The 27,912-nt window shown below is 29.1% G+C and overlaps 1 protein-coding gene across 1 annotated transcript in view; it reads right to left on the reverse strand.

Annotated features, from left to right (window-relative positions):
* Nucleotides 1–27,912, reverse strand: part of LOC105847084 (uncharacterized) — a 38,636-nt gene that overhangs the window by 6,242 nt on the left and 4,482 nt on the right. The window contains exons 5-8 of the mRNA XM_065791617.1: nt 13,420–13,596; nt 13,045–13,233; nt 12,859–12,942; nt 6,820–6,981 (exon numbers count right to left, since the gene is read on the reverse strand). Of these exons, the coding sequence (XP_065647689.1) occupies nt 6,820–6,981; nt 12,859–12,942; nt 13,045–13,233; nt 13,420–13,596 (612 nt within the window). The remainder of the gene's footprint in view (nt 1–6,819; nt 6,982–12,858; nt 12,943–13,044; nt 13,234–13,419; nt 13,597–27,912) is intronic.

Here is a 27,912-nt window from a genome sequence, read left to right on the forward strand (position 1 = left end):
TTCTTTAATTATTTTAGTTTACAAGAGATAAGAATAATATCAACAGAGACAAGATTAATATTGCCAGTTTAACAGAGACAAATGATGTTCATTTATTGAAATAAAAGTGAGTTTAAAGACATTAATTTTGTTAACTATTGACTTCAGTAATTCAGGAAATAAACACAAAAGAAAAAAAAAATTCATGAAGTAAAAAAAAATGAAAAAAAAAATGAGGAAGTAAACACAAAAGAAAAAAATTTGAGAAAGTAAACACAAAAATACTTTATGACTGCAGACTTCAGCACAACTTTTTAAGTTTTAATCAAACAACTTCTTCATTTTTTATAATCAAATAGAATTTTACCATCAGATTCATAACAAAAACGTGTTTAACTTCTTTAAAAAACATTTGAAATTAAGAAAGTTTTAAATTAGTAAACCAGGATAATTTCAAAGTGTAACTTAAAAAGGCTTTTTCTTAACAAAGATTTTTTACTAGTTTTAAAAAATTGTTCAACTCTTCCATAATATCATATTTATATAAGAAAATAACATTATGGAAACCTGTGTAAACTACACTGGAGTGTAACCATAGAAGCTTAACATAAAATTAAAAAAAAATTCACTTTCTATGTAAATATTTGAATCGCCTACTTGAAAAACCCCACTTGTCCACACAACCATGATTTGAGATAATCAATAAGAACTGATTATTTCAGCTATTTTTAATGCTAACAAATAAAGTAAATTTAACAAATTCAAGAGAGAAAAAAATACAGCAGGACTGATAAAAAACAAAAAAAAAGATGTTACAGAAACAAAATATCTTGGGTCAAAGTTGCTGGATAAATGATGCTTTTAAAGTAAATTTGGACAAATGGTATTTATTAAATAAATTCTATGAATTTATTACCCATTTTTACCCATTTTTAATTTCGAACATGTTATAAACTCTTTATGAGATCAATGCAGTCATTGACAGTGTAAAATCGGTCTACTCTTTAACAAAATCATGGTCACATGGTAGAAAAGAATGCCAGCAGGAAAATTAGAGGGAATTGTTTCATATTTTGCAGTGGATAACTGTGCAAGAAGAAAACAAACCATAAGGTGCTTTTTGTTTTGTCCTGGGCAACCGTTCAAAAATAGGTGGATATGCATTACTATATTTTGCATTTTATTTTCTATGTAATTCATGATAAAACTTCAGAACTCATAGGGACTTTTCCTGGTTTCTTCTCCATACATAAAATTTGTATTAGGAACTTTCAAGATTATGAATATTGAAAACATTCTCAATCAACAGTCAAAAATTGAATACTTATTGCACTGGAATATTTAGCAAAAGAAGTTGAAAGTTAAACCCATGATCCTTACTTTGTTTTTTTTATTATAAAATTTTTTTAGCACTTCTCTTATAAACAACTAATTCTTCAATGACTTCATGTTTTGCATTACCATTTAAATTTTTATATTTATATTTCAATTAACTCTTTTCCAAACTCACTCTCCATTTTGACTGTTCAAATGTGATATGTCCAACATCTACCATTTTATTATAAAAAACACAAGTTGTCTGAGACAAGTGGTGTTTTTCCAATGAATAAAAATTTCAAATTAAAACTGCTTTATAGAGATAATGGCATTAGTGTTGTTTTTGTGCTTAAGTTGTAAATCTATCTATACTGAACAATACTCCATTTTTAACTCAATACTAACAAATGGTTTTGTTGTTGTTTTTTTTTGTTTTTTTTTTAAAAAAAAACAATTTACCCCCATTTGTCATTTGGGGTGATTAATTTCAAAAAAAAAATTTTTTAATTCAAATTTTTAAATTTCCTATTTAAATATTTTAATCCAAAAACATTTGTTTGGTTTTTGTAATACTTTTAAGAATGGTATTGGGTTGTCCGATAAGTTCTTGCCGTTTTTTTAAATTAAAAAATTTACGATTGAAATGAAATTTTTTAGTATAATGTTTTGTGTTACTCGAAAGAGAATTTTTCGCTCTACAAGAAAGTCTATTTGGTTTTTTTGTTTTTATTTATTTTTGTTAATTTTCAGAGCATTTAAATGAAGTGTCAAGTCGACAAAAACAAGCATTTTTGACACCACCTTCTTTTTGCGATTAACCGAGGTGCCAAAGCCATGGAAGCTGCTAGAGAGATTTGTGCTGTATACGAAAAGGGTGCCATAGCTGAAAGAACTGCTCAATATTGGTTTGCGAAGTTCAAAAGTGGCAATTTTGACCTCAAGGATGCATCTCGTTCTGGGCAACCAAGTGAGTTTGATGAAGAGCATTTGAATCAACTTGTGCATGAAGACGTGCGTCAAACAACCAGACAATTGGCAGAGCGTATAGGATCCAATAAATCAACAGTAGCAGAACATCTCCACTCAATGGGAAAGATTCAAAAACTCGGAGCTTGGGTGCCCCACGTATTGAGCAAAAACACTAAAAATCAACGACCCACCATTGCTGCCAGTTTGCTTGCTCGTCATCTCTCAACTCATGGACGTAAGCAAAGATTTCTTTATCGCATTGTCACTGGTGACAAAAATTGGTCTCTACATCAACATGAAGCAGTGCAAAGAATGGTTAAGCCCTAAAACAACAAGCGACCACGCGAGCGAAGCAAGCTCTTCATCCACGGAAGACAATGTTGTGTGTATGGTGGGACTGAGAAGGCATTATCTACTGGGAATTGCTTGATCGCAACCAAACAGTCAATGCGGAACTTTATGTTCTACAGATGCAACGATTAAACAAAGCCAAAAACGACCTGATAGGCAATATGGGTTTCTTCTGCAACACGACAATGCCCGTCCCCACATTGCCATTATAACCAATTATAACCTAGGAGGCGATTAAAACGCTTGGTTGGCTGCCACATCCTCCATACTCTCCAGACTTAGCGCCATCGGATTTCCACCTCTTCCGATCTCTTTTAAACGCTTTGCAAGGCGTTTCGTTCAATAGTGACGTCGAATTATGAGCGTGGTTAGAAGAATTTTTCGAATCGAGGCCGGGCAATTTCTACTGAAGAGGAATCGAAAAACTCGTTGAACATTGGGAGCAAGTCGTAACAAACAACGGAGAATACATTACTGATTAAATTGTTGTTATTTAATGTTAAAAAATAAAGTTATACCAAATTTAGAAAAAGGGCAAGAACTTATCGGACAACCCAATACTTTTAATAAACTTAATTAAAATTATTGTCACCAATTTTTATTGCAATCATCTTCAATCAAGATTTAATTAGTTCTAGAAAATACATTATTGACAAGTGTTGACAATAATCAGCAATGTATTTAGGCTGCTAACCAGTATCACCAAAATCACTTATTAATTAGTAAGTTAGTTAATTAAGTTGTGTTACATTGTACTTTTTCAATTTCTTCTATGCCACTATCAAGGTAAGGGTTCCAAGTTTGTATGGCAAACTCCAGATGTGGTCTAATATATGCAGTATAAATTTTTTTCCAAACGTCAATGTCTCAAACGTGTGTTTAAGAATTCCAAGCATATTATTTGCTTTGTTTGCAGCAATATTGCACTGTTGAGCATATTTAAGATTCTTGGAGATTAGAATTCCGAGATTTTTTTTGGAATTTGTACTTCTAAAACTACTCTATTGGTTGTACCATCATTTTTGATTTCATCCATAATATAATCAAATTTTATTGTTCCAGAGTTTACATGCATTAGTTTTCATTTTTTTACACTTAACTCCAATAGCCAGGTTTGCGTCCATTTAACTATTATGTCTAGATTGGATTGTAAACTTGCTGGGTCTTTATCATTTTCAACAACTTTCATGAGCTTTGTGTCATCTGCATGCATTTTGCAAATGGCTGATTTGACATGAATTGGCAGGTCATTAACAAATATAACAAAGAGTGTTGGTCCTAACACAAAACCTTGGGGAACCCCGCTAGTTACATCAATCCAGTCAGATTTTGAATCTCCAAGTATAACACGCTACTTGCGGTTTGTTAAGAAGGCTTTTATCCAGTTTAGAAGATTGCCATTTATACCATACATTTTAAGCTTTTGCAGCAATCTTACATGAGAAACTTTATCAAATGCCTTTGAAAAGTCAAAATAAATTAGTTCGACTGGTTTTTTCTTTGATTTGCTATGAGTCAAAAAGTCCATTGTTTCTAAAAGATATGTGATGCAAGTATTTTTTGAAACAAAACCATGTTGAGTTTTGGAAAATAATATGTTATTTACCAAATGATCGATTATAACTTGCCTAACTATTTTTTCCATAAGTTTGCATGGAACAGAAGTGAGCGATATTGGCCTGTAATTGGCTGGATCTGTTCTGCTACCTTTTTTATAAATAGGTAGGCCAAGATAATGGAACCTTTCCGGATTTTATTGAAAGTTAAAAAATCAAAGTTAGCAGAACTTTCATTGATGTGGCACATGCTTTTAAAGCAAACAAACTAATGTTAGCATCGCCCATTGACTTATTTCCATCAAGCATATTCAGGTGTTTGAGAACAATGTTTTGGTCAATTGTTATATCCGAAGTTAAAACATTCGTTTTGAATGCAAAAGGTTTTAGTGACTGAGTCAGTGTTTTCTTTATAAAAACTTATTGAAATTGGTTATTTAGAATGTTTGCTTTTGTTATTCCATCACTGCTCATTTGATTTGAATCTGAGGTTAAGGCTGATATTTAATTGTTCAATATCCGTTTACTATTAATATACGCAAATAGTTTTTTTGGATTGTGCTTGTCGTTAGCTAGCTCTGACACAGACACGTAATGCTCATTTGCTGTTTTTCTTTACCTCCTTTTTGACATTTTTGTATACTCTGTGATGTGCGCTGCATTTTTCCACTTTGAGTTTGCATTTTTGTACCGGAGCTCTTTTTTTAGTCTAACTAGCTTTATTAACGTTTTTGTGATCCAGGGTTGCCTTTTTTTGGTGGTATTATTTGATACCTTTGGAATAAACTTATTAATAAACTTAATAACTTATAGACGCTTCATTATAAAGGTTAGACCATATGGAATAACATTCCTGAATATCATGATCCATAAATCTAGCTTGCCAATTTATGTTATTTATAAAAGTGTTTATTTCATCGTATTTACCATATTTATAAAGGAATTTTTTGTTGTTAAAACTATTTTGATTACTACTGCTTAAATTGTGCTGCCAGCTAAAAGATATATGGGAGGTTGTACCAAGACAACGTCCTGTTAAAACTTTGTTGATTCTATCTTTTGATTCTGATATAATTAGATCAAGTGTGTTGTTTAGATTTAGTATCAACTAAGTATCTAGCGTAACCAAGAGCACAAATTATTTCATTTAGTTGTACTGAAACAGTTGGCAAGTTCCTCTCGGGGCGATAAATACAACCTACTAGAAATTTTTCTGATGGTAATTTTATTTCAAACTAAAGTTGTTCAGATTCTTTGCATTTAAAGTTTTTATTTAGCTGTGAATTGTCTAGTTTACTTGCCATTATATCATTTTGAGCATAAACTGCTACACCACTTCCATATTTGTTTTGTTCTGCTAATAACTGGAGTTCAGTAATTTTGTCTTTATTGAGTGAAATTGTATTGGTATAGAAGCAATGGAGAGATTTTGATTTATTCTGATGAAGATTGTTTTTGTTTGGTGCCGACATATGTGCTGATTAATTTGCTAATTGTTCAGACTGGAATGATATATGATAGTCCTGCAGCTGTGCAAGCTTTTTTCCAGTCACCAAACAGGTTTTTACCGTTGTACCATCAGTACCGTTGATATTGATTGTTTTTTGTGTGTTGATGCATTTAAGCCTCCCTCCTCGGATGACGAATCAAAAGGGCTGATTGAGTGCATTATTTGTCTTTAGAGCGTCATTGTACTTTTTCCTGTTTTATTAAGCTTGTTAAAAGTATCAACTTCAGAAGGAATTCGGTCTAGACTAATAAAAACTTTTTTCTGTAATTGCCAATTTTTGATAGATTTTTTGCGGAAGCTAGTATACTGTTTTTAGTTTCAACAATCTTCAAATTGGACAACAATCAGTTGAGTAGCTAGTGAGCCCTTTTGAGCACTTATATTTGATGGAAGCTTATGGACTTTTTTGTGAGTGGAACTTGTTTTAATGACTTCAATAACACCTTTTACAGCAGCTCTATCATCATTGTGACTTTTTGTGCAACAAAAACCATAAATGACTACAAGAGTTGCTTTAGTTACTTGCATCTTATTATTTTGTTCAGTAACCATTGCAATAGCCTTTGCTGCAATTAATTTGCGGTTAGCTACGACCTCTAACCAAGTTGTTGAATTTACTGTATACGATTCTGAAGCAGTTGTTGTTGTTTGATGCTCTTTAATTTGTTGTAATTCAAGTCTAAGAGCAACATTGTCCATTTCAAGTGTTGATATTTTCTCTGTGAGAAATTTAATTGTTGCTGCGGGCGACTAAATCCAACTGAAAGATCTAGAAGTTGTTTCTGATAGTTGACCAGTCATTTTAGGCCAGTTTGCTGGTGCAGATATTGGATTGCGTTCAAATTCCCTTTCTTTTTTTTTGCCATTGATAATACTTTTGCCATTAATAATACTATTCTGTATACTAATAAGAGGGATACCACCCTGAATAACAGTGGATTACATCTAACCATGAGCTAAGAGGACTACCACCCTTTAGTAACTTTTGTAATATATTTTAAACTTTACTAGACTTTTTTTTCTCCACAACATTTCTATATTTTAATATTTAAAAGAAACAAAAACTACAAAATTTAAAAACATGACATTGTTAAAACTTTGTTAAACCTGTGAAGTAAAATTGTAAAAATATCCCACCTGTTTTTTTTTCATAGCAAATTTTATTGAAACTATCAACTGCATTACACTTTTTCATGTGAATTTTTTTAAAACCCAGAGCACCAATTCCAATACCAATAACCAAAGCAACTAATGACGACACAATTAATATTATGTAGGTGGTAGTACCAGCATTTTTAGCTAGAATGAAAAATCAAAATATCAACTTTTTTTACTAACATTATTATTATATTTATTATTATATTATTATTATACTAATAATTGGTATTTGATTTGATACTAATAATTGGTATTTGGTATTATATTAATTATTAATTAAATATATAAGATTTGATACTAATAATTGGTATTTGGTATTATATTATTATTATACTAATAATTGGTATTTGATACAAGACTCTATTTAATGTTAATATCTTTCTATATATTTTTTTGTAATATATTTAAACTATATACTAAACTGTAATAATAAAATATATAAATAAGTCTCTTTTTTTTTAGTCAACTAGTGTTGTTACTGCTGTTTGTCTGTGTTTACATAAACATTCTAATTGTTTGTCATACACTACTCTTTATACTTCCACTATGTATATTTCACTAACTGTATACCATTATTGTTTTATTACTCCTTGCTTAGTAATATTATTACTATCCTTCTTGTTCTGCTCTCTATTTATATTATTTTCTGAATGTTTAAATGATATATGCTTGAGTGAACCATTTACTTGTTTTCTCATTTAAAAACATTCAGACTCTTTACGCTTGGGTGATCATTTATTTTTAATAGTTTATTTTATATTTTTTACAGTCTATCAGGAAATAAAATAACAAATAAAAAATAAAAATAAATAAACATTATAACGCATCATCATAAAATAACATTTATTTTCATTGATAATCATCATTACAGTTTCATTATACAACAATGTCATCAAATTTCATTACCATCTTAAAACAATATTGTCATAAAACTCTATACCTTTTTAAAACAACATAATGGAAACTTATTGTCAATTTAAAACAACTTCATATAAGACTTACTATCTTTTTGAAACATCATCATCAAAACTTATTATCACTCTAAAACAACATTTAAAGCATAATTTCTTTGCGAAACAAATAAAATGCAACATCATTAAACAGTATCATAAAATCAACTTCATAAAACTCATCATTGCAAAATAGTATCCTAAAACTCAGTATTATGATAAAATAAAGTTCATGAAACTAATTTTTCAGCATTGTCATTAAACAACATCACAAAGTTTGTCATTGCAAAATAGCATTAAAAAAAAACTCAGTAAGGTGCACTACAGTACAAAGTTTTACTGTAGGAAACTCAAGGTGGTTGAAAGCATTTTGCATCTTCATCCACGAATTAAGAACCAATAGATGAATTCTATTGAACAGATTCCTGAATGAATTCTATTGGTTTCTGCCACTACCATTAAAAGTCATGCTTGCAAGTTGAACATTTGAAGTTACATGAACGGTGTTTATTCCATTTTGGAGATATTGTCATTACACGTTATCCATACAGAAAATTCTAGTGGTCTGTTAAAAAACTCCTATTGGTTTTCCTTTAGTGCAATCTAGAACATCCCCTATAAATAGTCTTGTAGGAAATGCTGGTAATAGGATCACACATGATAACATAATAAGGAGAACTAATTTCCATTATTTATTTATATTAAGAATCATTCTTGACGCCATTCTATATGGGCTGTCTTTTATCTTTTGAATATATCATATTTTTTGCGGAAACATGCAGATTCTTTTTTGTCTTATCTCTTACTATTTTTGAATCATATTTAATTTCTTCTGATTTTTATGCATTTTGAGTCAAAGAGAAATCTTCACATTTGACTAGGTACTGTGACTTTTTTTCTTCTTTACTACTTTTTTTATTTTGAATATATCTGCAACATTTTTGTTTTCTGGCAAGCTATCCATTTTATCTGTTTCTTCATTTTCCGCTGCAAATATTATTTTTTCTGGTTATCATATTCAGATGTGAGCTCCTCAATTATTTCTATAACTTTATTGTAAAAATCCATGCCTAAGTTTACTTTTGTGTTGGGCCTTTCTTTAATTATTACATAGTTGTCTGAAGGATTTACAGCATGTAATTTTACTTAGTTAAATGATCCAGCAGTTAATGTAGGGAAAACATGTAAACTTTGTTTTTCAAAAATTGTTTCTGTCAAAAAACAGACAGCCTACATCATATTCCATGGTTGGTATTTTGTGTGTATAGTTTTGTGTGCTGGTGTAACTTTTATGTTCCATTTTGTGCCAACTTTTGTAAATCTACTTTCGTCTAAATTTTCTTTTTATATACATTATGAGGCGACAGTGTTATATTCAAAATTATTTTCTTTTTCTGTTTGACGTAATATATCTGAAGAAATTTGACAATAGCTATTAGGAACATGTCAATGCAGGTCAACTGAAACAGGTGTAGGAGATACAACCAGTGACTTGGGTAGTTAAGCAATAATTTTTGTCTTAGGCTAGGAGTGCTTAGGGTTGGCAGATGTCCGACTTTTACAAAGGAGAATACAGTGCCAAACCTGTAAAAATGAATTTTTTTACTGTGTTCTCCTTTGTAAAAGCCGGACATCTGGGAAACCTAGGTGTGCTCAGACTTATATTTGTAAGAATTCAACAAGGAATGGGAGTCCAAGGCAGGAAAAATGTTTACTGCTTTATTTTTCAGCATGTTTTCATACTGGTTGCAACTAATTGTAGTAGTGAACTTATCTTTAATTGTCTTTTTAATCATTGGGACACTGAATTTTTGTCAAAATTCTACCTAGTGTTGCCCACAGTCAAGTCCAACGTTATACTGATAATAAAATCATAGCCTAAAATTACTGAATTTTAGGCCTTGATGTTTAAACATGTTTTTTCCTATGACAGTATTGCACAAAATCTGCCCTACAATATAAAGTAGAGTTCTATTTTTTAATTTTAATCTGCCTTAATAAGGAAAAGTTTCGGCAATGTGATCTCTTATAAATTCATAAATGATCAAGTCAATTACGCTACACCTTGCTCCTGTATCCATAAAGATAAGAAAAGGCGTGCTACAAATTTCTCCCAGATCATTTTAACCTGCATAAAATTCCAGGGTGTTTCCAGCAAAGTTTTGTGAACAGTTTTCAGAGTGAGGAATGTTTCTTGATTTGTTGTCAGAGACTTGTCTACTTAGGAAAGAACTATTTTGTGGTAAAAAAGAGTTTTGGGTACTTGGATTCCAGTGAGTACATTGTGGTGGTGTGTAGTGAAGACTTTTTTTTTTTTGCAACAAAGTTTGCTCCTAATATGACCTCTGAGTGTGTCTGTCCTTTAGGCATCTATTGCAGATCACCTGTCCTTTGCTTGTTTCAACCTGTTGTTTGGATTCCTTTACTATGGGTAGGATGGTTGCTGTTTCTCTTTAAGACTTTATTTGAACCTGTAATTCTTCTATTTGCTGTGTTGTACCTGGTAATTTTTGTAGCAGCAACAATTGATGGTTGAGCAATATGTCAAGTTTGGCAGCAGCTACAATTGGTGGTTCAGCAATGCGCCTAGTTTGGGTTAAAGACAGAAGATGGCTAAGTCTGATGCAATGGTACTTTGTAACTTAGCAAACGCTAACGCTGATTGGCAATTTTCAGGTTGCTTGAGCTTCAGAGTATCATGTAGGTTGGACTAAATCCTTTAATGAACAGACCCAGTTTGGTCTTTTAATCAATGTTGAGCTGTTGACTAATTTTTCAAGTGTATTAATATATGAATTAAAGTCAGCATATTGTGACAAGTAAAACAATTCCATCTTCTGATTCCATGCTATGTTTACATTGTCAAAGTTATAAGGGAAACGCTATTAATTTCCTTGCATCACTCCACTGATTATGAAGTGCAATATGATGTCTTCAATTTGAGTGTCTTTAAAAATCTTTGGTTCTATTTCTTGGATGGACTTGGTTGCTAATTATTCCTAAATTTGTTTTTAAGACATAATTTGTTTGTACAGTTTGTCAGAGAGCAGCTATTCTCTTGTTTAAACCAATTGGTATCGAATAATTCTTTCAGTCGAAAGAGTTAAAGGTAGCTTGGTGGAGTACCAGTACATTAATAAACTGATATTAAAAAATATTTTGCAATTCTCCTCATGATTGCAACATATTTGGTGTCTTCTATATGCTTAATGTTTTGTTAACATTGACTATAAAAACTTAATACAGGTGTTATTCATGATCTGAGAATTAATTGTTGGTTCTGTGAACGAGCTTATTCATCCCAAGCATTATTGTCTCATAAGTTGTAAAACGTCAAAAGAAAACAGCTATTCAGTACTTACGATGTTTTCTGTCTGTCCAATCAAAAATAGAATCTACTAGTGATCATGACAGTGTCTCTAAATGTAATGAAGTTGGTTTTAGAAAAGGCATAATTTGTTACTTGTAATTGCAACTATGTGATGCAATTGACTCTATGTTACAATTGACTCTATAATACAATTGATTACAATTGACTCTATGATACAATTGACTCTAATCTACTCTACAATATGTTAATATCTTTTTATAATTTTTCCTAATACGCTTGAAACTATACATTAACCAATAATAATAAAAAATATGAATAAGTTGTTGTTTTTTAGTTACTTAATGTTGTTACTGTTGCTCGCCTGTGTTTGCATAAATATTTTTATAATTTGTAGTACACCAGCCTGTATACATCACAATGTGTACTGTACACTAACTGTATACTACTACTCTTTATTAATACTGTACTCCACTTCTCTTTTACTACTGATATTACTCCTTTTTCATATTATTCTTAAACGTTTAGATGCTTGACTCTTGAGTGATCATTTGCTTATTTTTTTATTTACAAATATTTAGACTCTTTATGCTTCAGTGGTTAATAATTGTTTACAGTATCTATTTTATGTGTAAGCAAATATTGTAACTTTATTCAAAAAAATTTCAAAAAATAAATTGTGATAAAATTTGAAAAAAAGGTAAATTTTTTCTAAATTTTACTTCAAGCTAAATATTATTATTTTTTTCTGTATTCAAAGCAAAAGATACACTTGAGGTGTATCTTTTGCTTTGAATACAGATCATTTATCACTTGAGGTGAATCTTTTGAGGTGGCCGATGGGACCACTGCAATTACAGAGAGCTACTCACTTTATTTAATTGTTTAATTGCTGTTGTTTAAATTATTTTTAAAAATATTTTAAATAGCGAAATGTAATAAAACAGTGTGATTTTTGATAAAATACACATTCAATACACAAAATTCAGTTATACGACATTCAGTTTAACATTCAATACACAAAATACACTTCAAATCAAGTATAAAGTATTTAATAACATTCTTTCAATATTTATTTCAACTTTAAAATCTAGTTCTATCATTAAATATTTATAAATAATACAGTTTGTCTGTTTGTTTTTTATGATGAACGATATAAATATTATAATGGTGATAATAATAATAATAATAAGCTAATTAACTATAAAAAGCTTTTAACAAGACTAATTATTTGCCCGGCATCAAACGTTATATAAACTTTATTATTTTAAAGACTCTCATTAGAATTTGGGTAGAATAATATAAATCAAACATCTTTTTCAATCATTAAAAAAAAAAAAAGAGAAAAAAAAACTAAATGTTGTTAAACAAGCAGCTAAACTCTTGTAATTTAAACACCTATAATTTAAAAGATCATTTTAACTGCAAAATTTTTCAGTCCTTATAGGGTTTAACATTTTGAATTGAACTCCTTTAGTTTAAAAGCTATTTACTATATTTTAAGACCCTTTGAAGATTTAAATAACATGAGCTCAACTGTAAAAGCATAAAAATAAATTTAAACAAAATATGTAAGTTTTTATAGTCAAAAATGTTAACAAAACATTATCATATAGAAGACACCAAACATGTTGCAATCCTGAGGAGAATTGCAAAATATTTTTAATATCAATTTATTAATGTATATAGAACTAACATTTTTTAGCTATTCACATAATTTACTGAATAAATAAAAATTACCAGGCGGCTTTTGAACAGCAATTACAGATGGTTCAGTAAAGACTGATGTGGTATTATAATGGAGACTGGAGACGCTTGTTGATTCTAAAATATTTAAATTTCTGAAAAAATATTTTTAAAATTTGAAATGAAAATATATAAGAAAAATATATATGAAAATATATAAATATACAAATAAAAAATAACCTATAAGAGGAGTTGTAGTTGGGATTGGGGTGGAGCAAGATACATTTACTAGACGATATCTACGCTCATCATTTGATGAAAGAAAAGGATTGCTACACATTTGTGACTCTAATGAAAAGCACAATGGACTTGTATCTGTTTTTTGTTCAACATTTCTATCAATTTTCCACTCTGAACAGTTTTCACAATCTGCAAGAAAAAAATATAAAAAAAAACAAAAACAATTCTTTTAAACTAAAAAATTATTTGGTATAAACTATAATATAATATAAACTATAATATATAAATTATTTGGCATAAACTTTTATTATAATAACTATACTAAAACAAATTTAAAGGAATTTAAAATTAATGAAGAAAAGGAAACATAATTACTTTTAAAATAGCATTCAGCATATCTACATTCGCCACATTTATTTGAAGTTATCTCTTCAGTAGTACAAATATAAATCTTTAGACGCAAACGGTATCTTTTAACATCTCCACCTTCAACAGTGTTACAGCTTCCATTTATTAACTGATCAAGATTTTTTGCATCTCGAAACCCAGTTCCTATATTATATATTCACATTAATAAACACAGTAATAAAAAATATATATGTGTGTGTGTATATATATACATATATATACATATATACATATATATATATATATATTTATATATATATAAATGTATATATATTATATATATATATATATTATATATATATATATTATATATATATTATATATATATATTATATATATATATATTATATATATATTATATATATATATATTATATATATATATATATATATATATATATATATATATATATATATATATATATATATATATATATATATATATATATATATATATATATATATATATATATATATATAGGCCTCGGTGGGAATAAATGAGTGCGAGAGCAGAGAAAAGCTCTCCTAAAACAAACATGGCAAGCCAGACAAGCGGCTTCTCTAAACAGCTTTTTACAAGAGCTTTTGGTTTATGCACAAGCTATCTGTTTATTTGTTAAAAAATTGCTTGTTAAATACAAAATGTGATTTTTGTATGTTTTACTAACTAATTTTTTTTTATTTTGAAATTTTGCAATTTATGATTTGTATGCTTATAATTATACTGTTTATAAGCAAAATTGTTGTTTATTTTTGCATTCAGAACTTTTTCCTTCTAGATTGTTAAAATGATACACTGTGCAGCGCCTTGAAATTGCAACACAGATTCTCTCTCTCTTTCTCTCTCTCTCTCTTTTCCTCTTTCTCCCTTTCTGTTTAATTAGGGTTTATCTTAACACTCTCTTATTTTACTAATAAGCTATGTATTTCTAAATACTACATTTATAATAACTTTGCTTTCGTTTTAAGTAAATTGTTTATTAACTACAATTGCCTTTGCTTAGGTCATGTCTTTTTTTGTTAGTCAAGTTGGTTTTTTTTTGGTTGATGATACTTGTTACAAGCATATAATTGTAATGTTAATTGTTAAATATAACAAACATAACAAACGTTATTAATCATGGTGTGAAAAACCTTTTTGCAATAACCATGCCTTTAAAGATTAATTTCAGTTTATTATGCATTATTGGTTTATTTCAAAAATGACTTTTGCGTTTTTCATCTTAACTACAATGATAATGGCTTTCTTTGATAAACAACTTTGCTAACTTGCCCAGATTGTCATTAATGTTATTATTATATTGACTTTTACGCTATTAATGTTATTTTTTTTTGTTTTTTTTGTTTTTGTTAATTCACCTCCCCAAGGCCCAGAAGGCCACTACAGACGAGGAGGCGTTTATTCAGAAAATATAGTCATAAAAATTTTTTATATTAAAAGACTTTAAATATGATTTTGTAAATTAAAAATTTAAATGTCTATCTAATAACATTGTATACCAAGCAACAGCCCGTTCTAATAAACCTTAATAGTTTGCCTAACTAACTTTAAAAAAGGTTGCAATTGAGTTAATGTATACTTTGTCTTTGTATTCAGGTTTTTTAGAATGTACTGTTGCTTGGTATACAATGTTATTAGATAGACATCAGTTATTAATTAAAGCAATAATAAATGTCTTAACTACTATTTATAATAAATGTTGTTTATATATATATATATATATATATATATATATATATATATATATATATATATATATATATATATATATATATATATATATATATATATATATATATATATATATATATTTATATACACACACACACACACATATATATTAGAACTATCTATCTAATAACATTGAATATAGGGATGGCAAAAATCCCGGAAATTCTTAATCCCGGGATTTCGGGATTACAAATTTGTCCCCGGGAAATCCCGGGATTGAATGAAAAACTTACAATCATAGAAGATAAAGCCTGCGAAGAACTTTTAATTATCAAACACTATTATATGATTAATTTAACTGATGAAGTAAAGTAATTTAAACTATAAATAACACCTTTAAACGATAACACAAAATAACAATGTTTAAAAATAATATAAGTATACATTAATATATAAGAGTTATAATTCGTTTTGAAAGCTCCACCTTAAAAAACTCAAAGCGTCCATCATTTCATCGTTTAATCGTGTTTGATTTTTAGAGCATAAAAACCCAGCGGCTGAGAATGCTCGTTCAGAATCTACACTTGTTGGTCGTATAGATAGAATATAGTTATACACTTTTTGAAGGTGATCACCTCTTGTGCCACCACTTTCAAATAAAAACATTTCTTTTTGAATCTTAGAAGTTATACTTTCTACCCTTATAGGTGTTGTTCGTATAGCTATCAATCCTTTTTCCATAACTTCGTTTAATTGTTCACTAATTGTTTTGACTTTCTTATCACCTTCGTCGCTTCTTAAAACCTGGTTTAGCTGAACATCACAACTGCTGTCTGCTGCTGATGCTATATCTGCGGGATGAAAACGCTTTATCATGCTTACTATAATCTTTTTATTTTGATTACTTGTATTTGGTACAAAAACATCTGTGATTTTCGTTGATGTAACCTGGCCATTATGAAGATAATAAACTAAGCTACTTAATGGTGTTCTCCTCTCTTTAATTCGGTGACTCAAAGCAGCATACAGTTTATTCCCGGTTTCAGATTTTTGTTGTTTTATTTTGGTCAACATAAACTCTAATGCAATGTCAGCTGTAATTAAAGTTGCGTCTCATCGACAAAGTGCTTCCACAGTGGCTTTAACAGGAGTCAAAAGTGCTACTAAATCAGATACAATTTTATATTCATTTTCGTCCATCTTAATTGAATCGTCAATTTTGGAATCCAATTCTAAATCTAGAAATGCCTTTTTAACACAATATTTTAATTTGTCAAATCTTTCAAACATAAGCAATAAGCTGCTCCATCGGGTTTTACAATCCATAATCAAATGAATGACCTTTCCAAACTCAATTTTTACGTACTTTTGTAAATAATTTTTATTTTTGGTTGGGGACCTTTTAAAGATTTTTACAATTTTCCTGACCTTTGTTATAACAGGTCCAAAAACTTGGTGTTTAATGTAACCTCAGAGGTTTCATTAAACAAAAATGAATTATTTGAATCTTGAATACAATCTTCCTCTTCAGAAGCATAGTCATTAATACAATCATTATCTTTTTCTTCATCACTGTGGTTCTCTAAACTTGCAAAGGTAGTGTGCTCATCATCTAAAATTTCATTGATTTCCAAGTAATTGGGGTCATTTTTATAAAGAACTAATATTACTGCCAGCTGTAGAGCGTGGGCAAAGCATAGTTGTTGATCACTTTCTATAATTTTTCCAAGTTTCTTCATGACGCTTGCACCATCCGTGGTAATACCAATGATATCGTCCTCAAGTTTTATTTTAAAATTGTTGAGTCTTTCGTTTAGAAGTGAAACGCACTTTTCTGCTGGCATAGATCCTAAAATACGAATCAAACCTAAATTCCAATAACTTTTCAACTCGTGTACGTTCACATTCATGTATCTGCAGTTTCCAAAAGAAGTCCACTCATCAAGCGTTAAGGAAAACTTGAAGCCTCTTGATATTTGATCAATTATTTCCTTTATAACTAGTTTTTTAACCTGTTCATAGTAGTCTAACACCATTTTTCGAATAGTGTTTCCTGATTTTGGGACATTTTTAAAGCCTCGTGCAACTAACCCAGCTCGTATATCAGAAGAGTTGCAAATTGTATTAAATGATATACCATCTTTTGCTGCCATACGGGCAAATACTTCAGGTAGGCATTCATCTTTTTTCGATGTTGTTGGAAAATAACTTGTGATTTTCGGTTTTTTATTTTTCGGTTCTAATAATTCTTTTGAAGTTGAAGGTGTCGTGGATAAACTTGATTCCTGCGATGTTAATTTAATTTTATGTATGGAAAGTAAATGGGTATGAAGACCTTTCGTTGAACTACCAGCAATTTTTAATATTTTTTTGCATGTAATTACTTTGCATAAGGCTGTTTCATCTGCTCCTTTTAAAAAATGTTTCCATATGAGATTTGTGCTGTTGAATTCAGCGTAGTTAGTCATGATATTAGGCTAATTTCTATCTTATTGAAAAAAAAAAGTTATATTTTAAGCTATTTATTGACTAATTATCTTTATTCATAATTCAAAATGAACTTATGTGAAAACTATTATACTTCGAATTAATAAATAAAGTTTATTTAATATACCTTCCGTATTTGATAACTTTTAATGTTAAAGAACTTGTGACAATCACGCCAACGTTAAGAATTTAAAAAATAAAAGGAAAACATTGCATGGAGAATAAGCAGCTCAACAAATTTTATAGCGAAAATTTAGACATTTTAAATAAATAAATTAAGTTTAATCAATTTTTGTTTTTATTTATTGTTTATTACAATCCCGAAATTTTAGAGACTAATCCCGGGATTTCGGGATCATGAATTTGTCTGTAATCCCGGGATTTCGGGATCCCGGGATTGCCATCCCTAATTGTATACCAAGCAACAGCGCGTTCTAATAAACCTTAACGGTTTGCCTAACTAACTTTAAAAAAGGTTGCACTTGAGTTAATGTATACTTTGTCTTTGTATTCAGGTTTATTAGAACGTACTGTTGCTTGGTATACAATGTTATTAGATAGACATCAGTTAATAATTAAAGCAATAATTAATGTCTTAACTACTATTTATAATAAATGTTGTATATATATATATATATATATATATATATATATATATATATATATATATATATATATATATATATATATATATATATATATATATATATTTATACACACACACACACACACACACACACACACACACACACACACACACACACACACACACACAAACACACACACACATATATTAGGACTATGACTCTTTGTGACCCCATATTCCTGGGTGTTTTCTCATGAAAAAGGTCACCCAAAAAATAAAAATTCAAATTTACAAAATATGAATATGGATAAAATTTTGATTTTAAGATATTATTTGTTACATCATAACACTCTAAATTACAAATAAATATAAAATTACTAACTTAAATAACAATTCTACAAGTACAAAAAGCTACTCTATATATGAAAAAAAAGTAGTGTAGTATTCAGCTTAATTAAAGTGCACTATACAATTCATATGTTTCGTAAGACAAAATAAATCTAAGCTGGAGATTTTCTTTTTTTTTACAGATGTCAAAAAGATCTTGAAGACACTTGATTGCTCAACCTGCACACTGATTTGTTCTGGGAATTTCCAGTCTCAATGGTTCCTGATTCCAAAACTTTTTCAGTTTTGAATTAAATGCTTTTTTGTGACTGTGCAAGCTGCTGCATAGCTAGCGATAATCATCTGCATTGTACATTTGGTCAGTAAACCAATGGTCGGCCCATCTGTAAGAGATGAATCTACAAATGTTGAGTAAGGAGTTTTTTCTCTCTGGTAGAAGAATAAATGCCAAAAGAGTTAGTATTGCTTATGAAGAGCAATACTAGCTCTTTTGTTTGTTGCTCAAAAGAGCTAGTATTGCTTGTACTATTTTTTCAAGGTATTTTCTAAAACTTTACTTTAGGAAACATTCCAGATTCTTTAAAAAAGCTGAATACCCAAGTTAAATAAAATAGAAATTTCATACCATCACGCTATCTTGCTGTGTTAGCAATCACTTCACCATTCTTAAAATTCTTCCTATGCTGCTTGTTGGTCTTTACAAGTTCCTGGATAAAGAGATAATCAATGTTGGGCAACATGTTGTTTCCAAAAAGTTTTTCATCCATTACTAAACAAAAGACTTGGTCAAGAACACGATGTTGACAACTAATGAACTATGGTTCTTCCAGTTTCTTTTTAGTAAAACGTCTTTGTAACTGACTGACAATCCTATTTTTTTTCCCAGTGTTTACATTCCTTCCATTTGACTGCCATCTGGCGAATACAGATTCATATATAACTATTAGTGTTGATCAATCAGGCAGCTTATATAGTCTAAATCTCACTAATTTCCTTAAACTTCTAGAAGACTCCAAAAAAATAAGAGAACTTTTAAGAGGTTTCTAAAAACATCCAGAACAGTCCAGAAAATTCTAGAAAGTTCCATAAGGTTCAAAAAAATCTAGGCTTCAGAAAGTCATAATGCTAATGCCTACAAATACTTCTTAAATACCATTTTAATGAATATGAATATTTTAATGAATTTTGTGAATTAAACTCATTTTCATTATTTTTGAGCAAAAATTTATCAATTTATGACACAGAAAATTAATAACTTTAAAAAGTCATAACCCTAATCTATATAATATATATATATCTTTGATATTTAATTTTTAACCGTGTTAGAAATCATTTTACCTAATATAACAAAAATTGCTGATGAAATCTAAACATGGAATTTGAAAAAAAAATTTTCCTTATAATTTGTTTCTTTATCACAGTATCAGTATGCGGTAGTGGTGTAATGGTAGAGCGCACACTTCATAAGCGATAGGTTCCGAGTTCAATCCCCACTACATCCCTGGTAGTATTGCGCTTAACTTGTTTCTCCGCACAGCAGCTTTGTTTGTCAAGGTTCGTGTTTCGGAGTTATAGAGTTGAGAGAGGGTTATAACCACAATTAAGTAGCCTCTTCATCTATAGTGGCCTTTTGGGCCTTGGGGAGGTGAATTAACAAACAAAAAAATAAAAAAAAAACATAAACAAATTATATTGAGGTTTTAGTTGCCAATGAGATATTCATAAATAAATTACGTCAAAAGAACTTTACACATTATTAAACTAATAAGAAACAAAAAATTTTAAATACATTTGTAAAAAGAATTCCCCAAAACAAAAATACTTTGCCCTTATTTAAAGGAAAAACAAAGTTTTTTATTTGGTTTCATATATTTAATCTATAATGGAGAGACTTATGCTTCATGTAACGAACTAATTAGCAAATGATAAGAAAAAAAAATTAATTTAAGCAATATTGAATTAATAAGCAAGAAAAATTTTTAAATACATTTGTGAAAAGAATTCTTTTTAAACAAAAATACTTCTCCCTTTTTTTTAAAAAAAAAAAGTTTTTAATTTGCTTTCATGCATTTTGATCTATGATGAAAAGATTTATGTTTTACCTCATAAATTAGTCAGCAAGAAAAAAAAATTTTCTTTAATATATATTGTCAAACTATTTTACATTCTTTTGAAAATAAATTTTATATTGTAGGTTTTACTATTAAAATCATATTTAATTCAAAGTCATTTTAAAAGAAATTTATTTAAAATAATCAGTTGTGGTTAAATGCTTTTTTTTTACGACTAATATTTTCTGAATAAACATCACAAACAATATTAAAATTGATGAATGCGCATGCAAATCGCTATTTTGTATGTTTTTGTGTGTGTGTGTTATTCACCTCCTCAAGGCCAAGAATGCCACTACAGATGAGGAGGCTACTTAATAGTGGTTATAACCCTCTCTCCGAGGCTACTTAATAGTGGTTATAACTCTATAACTCCGAAACACGACGCTTGACGAACAAGACCGCTGCGCGGAGAAACAAGTTGAGCGCGGTACTACCAGGGATGTGGTGGGGATCGAACTCGGAACCTCTCGCTTATAAAGCGAGCGCTTTACCACTACACCACTACCGCATTAAAATGTGAGTTAAGTAATGCTTCTTAACAAGGTCTGATATATATATATATATATCCATTTTTTTATGCTTAGAGGTTCCATCCAACACAGTTTTTCCTAATTTGACATTCACTTGTGTAATGAAATACATTATAAACTTACTTTGTATTGACTTCAATCATTGTCAGTGGAGAAGCTTATACTGATGACTGTTTCCAGAAAGGTTTAAACAATCTCCTCCAAAATTGGAATGACAAGAAATCTGTCATGTTTGCTAACATCTGTTACAAAGGCCATAATTTTACTAATTTCACGGTGCCAATTGCAACTGTAAAAATTGTCACTTGTGCTTAGTTGAAATGAGCTGCCTGTGGTTGATCCTATTCAAAACAGTTGAATTTATCTGCAAAGACAATGTGGAAAACAGCATTAAATAAATCATTCTAGTAGGCACTTTCAAAATTATTTTTGTAACACTCATATCAATGCTTTTGCACATAAATATACCAAATAAAATCTGGAAGACACAAATTACTTTCAAGAGGCAACGAAGAGTGCCCTATTTTCAAAAATTTTTGATCTGAATATACTATCTTAATGGTTCTGTTTGATATTTTTATTTTCACCCAGCGCCAAGAAACGCCCATATCAAAGTTCAATTGATCACTAACTGACTCAATATATGTTCTCAAATTTTGCAAGTTTTTACATTATGTGCACTTATTTTTAAAGGATTCTGAAGATGGCACTATGCAGAGTAGATTTTTTTCTAAAGCATCAATATGTTGTTATTGCAAAAAAAAGCTTGCCTCATACAGAGCTTCAAACAAAAAGTTCATGTTTTCGTGGTTGTTATAGATACATATTTCTTGAGGCATTTGAGAAAAACCTATAACAAATTCTGAAAGTAAATCATAAAACAACGATCGATTGACTTCAAATGGTAAATGCTAAAACAACCAACCGCTTTTGTGGTAAAGACGGCAAAGCTTCAATTAATTTCTTAACATCCTTACTGAGAATTTGTCATGGTGTATAGAGATATTCCTCATTGTTTTTGTTGTTTTATCTTGTCACTATACTTTTTAGTACCAATTCTTTGCCTTCTTTTTTTTTCCACTTGTACTTTTACAGACTTTTCTTGGAGTTCTTTAGCTTTCTTGATTCTTGATTTCCTGAATTCATTTTTACCAAAACAAGAAAATATTTTTTATTTCTGTTGTAAGTAAATTAATTAACCGACCTCAAAAATTTTTGAAAAGTTTGATTTAATATTTGTATGGACTTTTTGCGGTTTAAAAAATTTTTGTGAAAAGTAAACAACGCTATAAAAATAATCATAGTAAAATCAATAATCATTTTTCATATTTTTTGCAGTTATTTAATTTACCTGCTTAAAAGTAACCAAATAGCCTATTCTTTTGATAATTTAAATTTTTGGACTCAAATAAAAATTATTGCCACAAAAATTTGTGAATTTTGTTATCTTAAAAAAAAATTTTGTTGTGAGTCAATGACATAGTCACATATGTGATGCACATTTTTATACAATTTTTTATATTATTTTAATGTAAGTTCAATATTTTAAATTTTAAGTAATCCTACTTACTATTAACTTTTGTTTAATAACTTGTGGTGTACTTTTCATACGAAATTTACTCAAAAATTAAAAAAACTGAAAATCTTCAGAATATCCTTGTTTTTCTTGTCTAACTTTATTTGATTTTTTATTTTTGTTTTTTCAACTGATTTATTTAGGGAGTGTACATATATCAACTGACTTCAATAGGAGAACATGGAAGTGTACATACTTGGATTGACATAAATAGGGATACTTAACATATTTAAATATATTATATAATTTTAAATATATTTATAGATACAATATTGTTATCAGCAGTACCAGGAATTAGTTAATTGCTAATATTTATAATAAAAACACTGCTAGTCATAGTTTCATGTATTACCAAAATAATTAGACAAGTATGTGATTTAGATTGTTATGGGGAAGCAATTGTTTAGTAGTTAGGGTTGATGTTGGTAATAATTTTTTATTAGTTAATTTCTGTTAATGATTATGAAATAGTTAGATATTTTAATGGCTTGAAAAATAAATAGATATAAATTATACTATAATTTATATTACAAGAGCTATATATGGTAATGATTTTTAGTTAGCTTAGAGGTGCATTAAATAAAATAAATGTTTAAGAACCACTGGGTATTTAGCAAGCTTTGTAATTTTTTAATAAGCACTATTTTTCATGGCAACACTTTGACATAATTTCCATTAGTTTACTTAAAAATTCTTCAGGTTTTGAATAAGATAAAATAGAAAAATTTAAGCATAGTATTTGAGTAGGGGGCTACAGATTTCAGAATAGACCATATTAAAATATGGTTTAGCTTGGTTTAAATCCCAAAAATCAGATAGTGTGGTGGACTTTTTGTATTTAACTAGGGCTATACTAGAATTCTGGCAAGAATTTGTGATTTTTAAGTCAATCCGGTTCCGGATGTAATAAAAATATTTCAGGCCGGAATTTATTTTTTACTTTTTTTTTTTTTTAAGATTTGTGACAGAGTCTGTGTAAATTAAATCAAAAATCATTGCCCTACAGCACAATGAAGAACTATAGGTAAACCTAGGTAAAAAATACAAAATTCTTAACAAACACAATATAATTTTAGGTAAAGCTACAGTTTAGCGGTCTAAAATAATTTTATTTTTTTGGTTGCTGCGCTCTTGTAAGTGAAGGCTTTTTAAACATTAGGCATTGTAGTTGAAATAATAAAAGAAAAAAGATTGCTGTTTCATGCCAAACCCTTAAACAACATAGCAGCACTTCTTTGTAGCAGCAAGCTTTAAGATAGTCGATTTAGCAACACTCCCTTGTAGCAGCAGGCTATAAGATAATCGATATAGCACCATTCCTTTTTTGCAGCAGGCTATAAGATCTATGTCTTTTGCAGCAGGTTGTACATACATTCTATGTATGTACAGTCTATGTATGTACGAAAGTAATAATTCTTTGTTTATATTAAAAAGTCACCACTTTGAGCATGTCTACACAAGAAAGCACCACACGGGAAAAGTAAAATTATTTTAGACTGCTTAACTGTAGCTTTGCCTAATTTTATTTGCAGTAATCACTTATGAAAGGATTTCTAAAAGTTTAGGAATATGGTGGTGCAAAAAGAGTTGGTATCCAGTTTTTAGCGACAAACTAGCTCTTTTTTCATCAAAAATGATACTTGCCTATCTCTAAGAATAGTCTCATTTTTAATGTTTCTTAACTTTTAAATAGTTAAAAAGTATAGGATGCCTACAGTAAATATTTCAATTTTAACCTAAATGCAAAAACATAAAACAAAGAAAAAATTTTAAATATAAATATTATGCAGGTTAAAACATCCAATGAATAAAATTATAAGAAACAAATAAAAACAACATATTAGTTTTAAATGAACCAATTAATGATTAGGTTATATATATATATACATATATATATATATATATATATTAGGGTGGGGCATAAAACACCAAAGTCAATAAAAAAAATACCATAATAGTTTTTCTGGTTCCTTTTGATATGTGTATTAAAAAAATGTAATTTTTTTTTTTTTATGGGTACCCCTATGGTCGGTCCCAGCAGTCCGAAAATTGGAAAATTTATTATTTTTGTAAATAATAAGGGGGGCATAGTCACTTACAAATATTTTAAAGATATTTTAAGGATTATTTTTGTAGCCTGATTTATCTTTTTTTAGATTATGTTTTGTTTTATTGCAAAAGATGATGGAAATGATCAGCCCTCCCATTTAAATACATGATGTTTATATTTGGGAGGTGGGGGGGGGCGTATATATTTTTTCCTACGTATTTTAAAAAAAATTATTTTTACATTTGCATTTATTTTTTAAAGAAAGATTATTTTCAAGTTTTCAAACAAGATTTTTTTTCTGTGATCTGAAATTTTAGCCGATGATCTGCAACAACTAATAAATTAGCTTGGCTATCTTTTCTGAAAGTTTCAATGAAGTCTTGACCAAGTTTAATAGCACGTTCTGCACTATCATCTACGACAAGAAGACCAGTGACATAATTTTTAAATCTAATATAACCCGAAAATTTTTCCCAGTTTGATGAACTGATTTTAAGCCATTCTGTCTCATGTAATGTCATTTTTAATAAATCAAATAAAAACCAGCTTTCAGGACCAATAAAATCTTCAATATTTTTTTTTTTTCATTGTCAGTAAAAATTTTGGAATTTAGTTTCCCCATCTTATAACTGGTGGGCTTTGGTGTTTGAGCTATTTTAAGAGCTAATTTTTGTAGCTGATCTACAGATAAACATTTATCAGCAAGACACATAACCACAAATCTTTCATTTAAATACCAATTGTGCTTTTTAAGTGATTTCAGTACTGCTTCTGCTGGTTTAAAACTGAATTCAGAATATTGTATCATTTCATTATTAGCTTTTAGATTTAAAGAAGGTGCTATGGCAGGGATAAGAGCTTTAATAAACCATGGAGCATAAAATAGTGCTGTAAATGAAGCAATTTCATAAATAAACTTTCCCTCTTGCAATGATATTATGTTAGGACATAAGTTAATGAATTGTGGCTGAAGAAGATCATATCTTAAATAATTAACTCCCTGTGCCATAAACCTGGCATGAACTGCTAATTGTATAAAATACTGGTAGTCATGTCTTAGAAATATATCATTATCTAGGCAATTTTGAAGGAATGTTAATGATTCAGAAGCCTAAATTAAAAAAAAACTTTATTATTAGAACTTATAATTAAACACATTAATCTAAATAAGACAAATAAACCAACCTGCTTTTCCACAAAAGATAAAAAATTTTTTTCTGAGTCAAATCTCTTTAGGTTTATTTATTTATCTTATTATTACTATTATCTTATTATTTAGGTTTATTTATTTATCTTCTTTTCAAGAATCGATTTCCAATTACCCTTCAGCCTATCAAATAACTCAGTCTTTGGTCCACTTGTTTTACCACAATTAAGAACATTTGAAAAGTCCTAAAATATATTTATTTCAAATCATTTAAATAAATTTTATTAATAAAGCATTTAATTCATTAAGAAATATTCATAATTAAATATAGAAATAAATATAAAAATAATGTATGATTTTTTCAATATTTACCTTTATATGTAATTCATAAACGTGATGACGACAAGCCATCCAAATTAAAGTTTTTCCTCTCCACTGCTCAATTAGAGTACAGACTCCTTTTAACCAACCAGTATTTATAACTGTGGTGTCAAAGGACAGACAATCAACATAGTCAAATAGCTCCCAGTCTTGTAAAGTTTTTTTGATTACTTTCCCAGGAGACTCAGCAGTGCCATCTTTCACAATTAAAATACCCAAAAGTTAGGATTCCGAGAGATCTGGTGAACTGATTAGTACAGCTACTCTTTCAACTTTTTCTTTACCATGTTCTTTTATTCTAACATAATTTTTCAAAATTATGTTAAAATGAAAGTAAGACTCTTACCCTCAAAATGCACAGTAAGACTCTTACCCTTTGCCAATGTAATAAAGTTGTCATTAATATTACAGGCAGTTTTTCTTATACTTAATTTTTCTACCTCAAAATACTTCGTTTAGAAATAGAAAAATCATCTGTCGTTCCAGAACTATTATTTATAAGAGAAGCAAGAGTTGCACTCAGTGCAGTCGAACTTATTCCATATCGTGATGCTGTTGGAGCTAAAGCTTTTCCTATATTTTTTGGAACAATAAGAGGAACAACATTAGATTTTCTAATTTTTCTAGATGGCTGTAGATACTCTTCATCTTGGTTATCATCTAAAGTATTTAAAATTTTTGTTGTGTTTTCATATTTCTCATTAACTAACTCTTTCTGTTTTCTTACGGACTCTTTTGTTCTTTGATTTTTTATTTTCATTTCTCTTTTTGTTTTGTCTTTTACAAACTTTTGTGAAATTTTATCTTTACCTAACATTTTCTGAACACGCGCTTCTTTCTGGTTGTTAAGAAAATCTGCATCTTCTCTTCTAGTTTTTATATCTTTAGTTTTATCTTTCATAATAATACCTTCACAATTCTTTTGACTTACATCAAATACCTCCTCTAGCATTCTTGAAAACTGTTCTCTTTTTAAAACTAAATTTGTACTTAAACGGTTCCTGTGTTTGTTTAAATCTTTTCTCTTCTTTTCCAAGTCAACAATCTTGTCTCTAAAACAAATGTAGAAGAATGCATTAAAATTAATGTAATTTATTATAAATATATAAAATTGTATGACTTTATAATTGTTACTTATATAACATAAATTTGAAATTGGATTAAACTAAATATTTAAGTTATTTTAATCTTATAAAAGCCTGATATGCTTGTCAGTATTAATAGAAGGAATTCCTGCTTTTTGCCATATTTTCTTCACCTCATAAACAACATTTTTAGAGACAACTGCCTATTTCAGCACATTGTGCAGTAAAGAAATCACCAATAGGGCATGAAGCTATACTAACTGAGGAAATGTTTGGAAAATCAGCTCTTAGTATAAGATCTCTGTTATGGTAATATTGCAATACAGTTTTTTTAGTTGGCTATTGTGTATTAGGTATTGTTCCAATTCTTTTTCCAACAAGACACGTTTCACGATGAGATATTTTCCCAAAACTATTGCCTGTTGACATTATTTTTATTTACACTAAGATAAAAATTTTAAAAATTACTGATTTTTTTAACTTAA

Source organism: Hydra vulgaris, chromosome 02 (genome assembly GCF_038396675.1).
Source record: "Hydra vulgaris chromosome 02, alternate assembly HydraT2T_AEP".
Classification (NCBI taxonomy): Eukaryota; Metazoa; Cnidaria; class Hydrozoa; order Anthoathecata; family Hydridae; genus Hydra; species Hydra vulgaris.